Raw genomic sequence first — 5,493 nt, forward strand, 5'->3', positions numbered from 1 at the left:
GGATAAGACGGACAGTTGTGCACCATACGATCTCACTTAAATGTATCCTATTTTTGGGGGGGGAAGTAAATGACATAAAGCCGTGCACGGGAGCCTACGACTCAGCCTTTTTTTTTGTCCACCCCCTGGACGCGCAGTAAGGATCAACATTTTTTTTGTCCTGCAAAACTGTGTGTGATGCTGAGACGCGCAACATCCCAGCGGACGCACGATGAAACGCAATGCAGGACCGGGCGATAACATGAACCTCCACCCGTCAAGTTAAGCGCAGAGCGCCGCGGTCAAAGTGCTCCCGCCTGCGTCGTGCTATTCCTCAACCTTGGGGTTCCCATCTTCTTTTGGACCGTGGATTAAACAGCCTTCAAGACGGACGGGGTGGTGGAGCACCGAGGGAAGAGCAGGAGCACCATGAGGGAGAGGGACTTCATGCCCAACATGGAGAGGGGCAAACCCGCCACCTACACGGGGGACAAGAAGGCGAAGATGGCCGCGAAGACCAACAAGAAGTGGGTGAGACTGGCCACCGTGTTCGCCTATGTGTTGTCCGTGTCCCTAGCAGCCATCATCCTGGCCATCTACTACAGCCTGATCTGGAAGCCCACCAGCGCGTCCTCATCCTCTGCGGGGAAGCCGGGAGGGTCCGAGCCGGAGGTCACCACCAGCGCCACCAGCACCACCACCGCCAGGACCAACGGCTCCTCCGGCCACAACGTCTCCAGTTCCTATTCCAACCTCACACAGACAGAGCTGCTGTTCCTCAACCGGTCGCAGCAGCGTGCGGCTCCTCAAAGTCACTCGTTCCAGTGGGATGGGAGAGGAGGGGGCAGCGCGGCAGCGGAAAGTGCGCAAGCGGCGCAGCAGCGGAGCGGAGTGTACGCGACCCCGACGGCGGCGGCGGCGGCACGGAGCTCGGACTCTAGCCGCGCACCTCAGCCGCCTTCCAGCCGCGGCCACGCCGGAGCCTCTGGCACCACGTTGGAAGCGGCTGAGGACGCGCACAGACCTGGTAACACACGCAATACGGAGCCAAGTGCCGCAGATCCTCCTCAGCGGGCCTCCTCCTCCTCCTCCTCCTCCTCCTCCTCCTCCTCCTCTTCATCCTCCACGCAGCCCCCTGGAGGAGAGTGACCGGGGCCTCTTACCCGCACACACACTGACCACACACACATCCAGTGTTTCACTGACTGAGAGTGCCGCAGGTCGGATATACACTGATTTATTTCCCTCAAACCCTTTCTGATAGGACCCCGTGGACGCAGAATTGCACAGACTTTCGTGATGCACGTATTTTTTTTTTTTTTCCCTTCTGACTGAAAAGCTGAAAAAGCAAGAACGACACTTGTCTTAGTTTGATAGTCTCTCCCTCTTCCTCAGCAACTGTATGCCTTAAATCAATATGTACTTTAATACTTTGGACTAGCTTATTTGCATTAGTAGGCTATGGCCAAACACCACCGAGTAGAATGCCAGACTGAAAATGAAGTGACCAACACTTGACATCATCTTCACCGTTTTTCCTGGCTGCGGCTAAATCAATATGGAGATCTGAATAGCTTCTATTTTGTTTAATGGATAACGTATGGATTTTCTGGGGGGGATAACTGAACCTGCATAATTGAGTTACGCTCAGGTATGTGCATATGACCATATAAATGTATTGTGTATTTGGTAACGTACATATAGGGCCGACGTCCATCCTTCAGCCTTGATGAACTTTTAGTGTAATTAGATACTTTTTAACAGAGCAGTATGTATACTAGGTGTAGCTATAACACAATAAGGTACAAATAAACATCATGATACAATGATTCATTTCTCTTCGTTAAAAACAGATCGGTCTTGTTACCCACCCTCTTGTTTTAGCAATTGGGAGCCTCCGTGGAGTTAATGCAGGCCACCATTTACATTTTATTTCCCTAAAAACGTCAAGGATTTCCACTGCTAAAGCATTGAATACAGCTAGAGTTTTACAGCTATTGGGGTGAAGTCGGGACGATTAAATATCACTCGAGATTAAACTCGGCTATTATTTGGCCTTGATTCGAAGAAGTATCTTACAGCGATATCAGAGACCAAGCGACGTCGAGTGGGTATGACTTCGACCTGGTGAGCGCCGTGGCGTCTGACCAAACGAAGGTGCTTTTCGCGGAAGGGGAGACCCGCTGTTGACCCGTTCCGTACGAGAGCAGGGGAAGCGTCTCGGGGAAGACAAGAGAGGGGGGCTCTAATCCGCGTCCGGCCTCTCGGGCGCCACTCCACTCCGGAGTCACAGCATCGCTCGGCGGGGCTTCACATGCGGCGGTAAACTGCGAGCCCGAAACGCCGATCCGTGCACTTGAGCGCCGAGCGGCGTGTGAGGGAGGCGTATCGATTCGAAACTTCTGATGTTACCAGCGCACAAGACACACAGAAGAGCGCATTATACAATACTGTTTGGTGCTATTTTGAGCCGAGCCTCTGAAAAAAAAAAAATATATAAACTCCCGTTGGCCTTTATTCTCATGGTTCACTCTGTGACTGATCCGGCCCAAATCGAAGTCATCTCAGTGCCTCGTCTGAGGGCCTGAGTCGGCATCAGCATCGAGGTGGACTCATTCCCCCTCCTCGATGGTCACTCCACCTATGTTTACAGAGAAACAGGAAGTGTTTTCATCAGGGGGAACATCTGCACCCCCTCTCCCTCCCCCGCCCCCGCCCCATCCTCATCCCCATCACAACAACAAGGCAGATGTGTCCTGGAAAAAAAACCCCACAAAAAAAACAAAAAAAAAAACAAAAAAAAAAAACCCTGGCGCAGTGTGTGTATAACACTGCGACGGATCCGTCAACGCGGCCGGGGCTCTCTGTGTGTGCATGGCCCTGCCGGACGGGTTTTCTCCGTCTCCCGTGATTAACGCGCCAAGTACCTCAGCGGGACAGTGATGGAGGTGGAGGGGGGTCGTCGCCTCAGGAGAACGCCTCTGACCCCGTGACCCCTCCCCTCCCCTGGACCTTGTGTTGTGAAATCAGATCTTACGTTAGAGGGAGGGTGGTAGTTTTATCGTGGGACGGTATGAAGAGTTTGCCGTGAATTACAGAGGTTAAAGGACGTCAAATTGGGTTTTACCCCATTTACCAGTCAGCACGCACGTTTTACTGACCATTTTAGCTCATGATAGCTAAAAGTTTTAGATTTTTTTAAATATTTATATTGTTTCTATTTTGGGGTTTTTTTCCCAAAGAAATACGATAAGAAATCAACCTTAAAATGATCTCCTGGTCTCGCTGACAACTACGGGAACACATATCTTTGGTCGGAAAGAAAGAACAGGACAGAAAAACGTGATATACAGCGGAAATGCTTGTTTTGCTCTTTTTGCTTTTGCCCTTCAGACACCGTCGGTCTCCGTGGAAGCGGCGAGGTTGCATCGTGGTGTTGCTAGGTCCTGGATAACGTTCTGAAAACGTCCCTCCCCCGTCAAAGCGTCGCAACGTGCCAAACCCTTGAGCGAGACACCCGGAAACAAAAAGCCCCGAACAATGTGACGGCGGCTTACAGGAGCCGGCTGAGTCCGCAGAGGGGCTGAGTTATGAGCTGATGCATAACAAACAAAGGGGAAGGCTCCGGCCGCACGCATCAGCGAGCACCGCACCGCTCGCGCTCCGGCGGCTCAACTCTAATCTCATTCGTGCGGCTATTTTTAAGCGAGAGTTCCATTTCAATCAGCGGTGGATGGTGATTGTTTGCATGAATTGATGAGCGCAGCACGGCACCGGTAATGGGGGATACAGGTGCACGTGTCCCTGGGACGACTCTCTCTTATGCTCTTCTGCCGAGTACGTGAATGCCTTAATGAGGCGCATGCAGGAGCAAAACACAGACCCCAAAACGAGTCCAAAAACCACAAGGGACTTGAGGGGATGTCTTCTTTTTTACACTATCTGTCAAGGTCAACAGGAAGGTTTAAGACCAACAGAGCCCTTCAATACAATTTCCTCCTAAAGGCATTCAGTTATTCTTTTTTTCACAAAATCTCCAAAATGCAGAACCGGCAAACAGTGTCTCAACACCAAAAACACCAAAATTATGAATTGATGTAAAAATTGGAATGGAATAAGTAAAAAATGTCAATTGCATAAATTTAAACACACCAATCATACAGTGATAATTAGCCTTTTTGGTTTTTCACGGCAGACTGTCAGCTACAGTAGGTTAAGATGGCGTGATGATATGATGCATAGCACGAGAGCACACACTCCCAGAGCAGGACAGCTGCCAAGGAGTGGCTGTAACATCCGCCGCGCCCTACGAGAGCCATGGGATGACGCACTCCGCTCAGCGGAGACACAACGCTGACAGAACCTGTCAATGGCCGCCACATGTGACAGACGTACGTTCCGTCAAGGTCAAGGGGTCGGCCGGCAGGACCTCCTTCCCGCTTGACCGGTGGTTAAACATCTCAAGGGGAGCCCGGGCCGCGTCAAGACCCCAGTCCGCCTGTAAGCGGACGGAGCGGCACCGGTACCTTTTTTCCAATCCGCGTAGCGGCGGAAAAGCCGACGTGAGTCCCCCGAGCGCCTTCGCACCGCGGCTCGGCGAGACGGTGTTTCGGCTCCGACAGAGATCCCTGAATGACAGATCTTCCACTCGGAGAGGCTTCTCGGTACGCCTTGGATTTGAAGGAAAAAAAAAAAAAAACGGCTGTGAAGGCTAAAGCATATTCGCGCCCCGCCGTAAAAAGCCTGCCGAGAAAGCTGCCGACACCTGGAATCGTAAGGGAAAAAAAACGAAACCTTCCCGCTTTGGGCGGCCTCCGCTCGCCTTCCGGGGGCCTTGAAAGAATGGGATGTAAACTCATGATCGAGATCAAATGTAATCCGCCCGTAAATACGGGACAACAGCACGATGATCGGATACGTGCAGCGTGGATCCTGCTGCAGAGAAATCAAAACACACATATACGAGGTCTTCTACAAACGGCATTGAGTCGCCGGAGCATTGACCGGAGAAGCCGTGCACGGGGCCACAAGCTACAGAAGCCCCGCAGCCGCAGCGGCAGAAGGCGCCCCCCACCCCCCCAGGCCAGGAGAAAATTAAAAGAGTAGCGCCCGGGAGAGTTGCCGTCGGCAGGGCCGGGCGAGGGAGCGTTTCCACTGCGACGGGGCCCGCGGAGAGCGCCGCGAAATTAATCAGACCAGACTCCCGGCACAGGAGGGGGAGGATCGGCGACGGAACAACACCTCGCGTATTGCTGGGGTCTCGACGACAGATTTCACGGCAGGGTCACGCTGCGCTCATCCGCTCCCCTACCGTTTCTCGCTCTCTCTCACCCTTCCGACTGTTGCTCCCTTTGGCTCTTTATGTTTTTTTTGGCTTCCGCCGTCCTCCGGGGGCTTCCTAGACAAGCTTCCTTTGTGGCGTACTGGCGAGACACTTCGCCTCCGTCACTTCAGCCACAATACGATGCCGGTCATGATATGTATTTAAAAAAAAAAAAAAGACACGAGATCAAG

The 5,493-nt window shown here is 52.5% G+C and overlaps 1 protein-coding gene across 1 annotated transcript; it reads left to right on the forward strand.

Moving 5' to 3' along the window:
• Positions 1–41: 41 nt before the first annotated feature.
• On the forward strand, positions 42–1,733 carry LOC307239604 (uncharacterized protein). The gene has a single exon (XM_080013080.1). The coding sequence runs from the start codon at positions 409–411 to the stop codon at positions 1,126–1,128; it is 720 nt and encodes a 239-aa protein (XP_079869206.1). The 5' UTR covers positions 42–408; the 3' UTR covers positions 1,129–1,733.
• Positions 1,734–5,493: the final 3,760 nt, after the last annotated feature.

This window comes from Zeus faber (genome assembly GCF_960531495.2).
Source record: "Zeus faber genome assembly, chromosome: 13".
Taxonomy (NCBI): domain Eukaryota; kingdom Metazoa; phylum Chordata; class Actinopteri; order Zeiformes; family Zeidae; genus Zeus; species Zeus faber.

Bases quoted from the DNA above. Each gene is read 5' to 3' on its own strand.
- LOC307239604 (XM_080013080.1), top strand. From the start codon at position 409: ATGAGGGAGAGGGACTTCATGCCCAACATGGAGAGGGGCAAACCCGCC.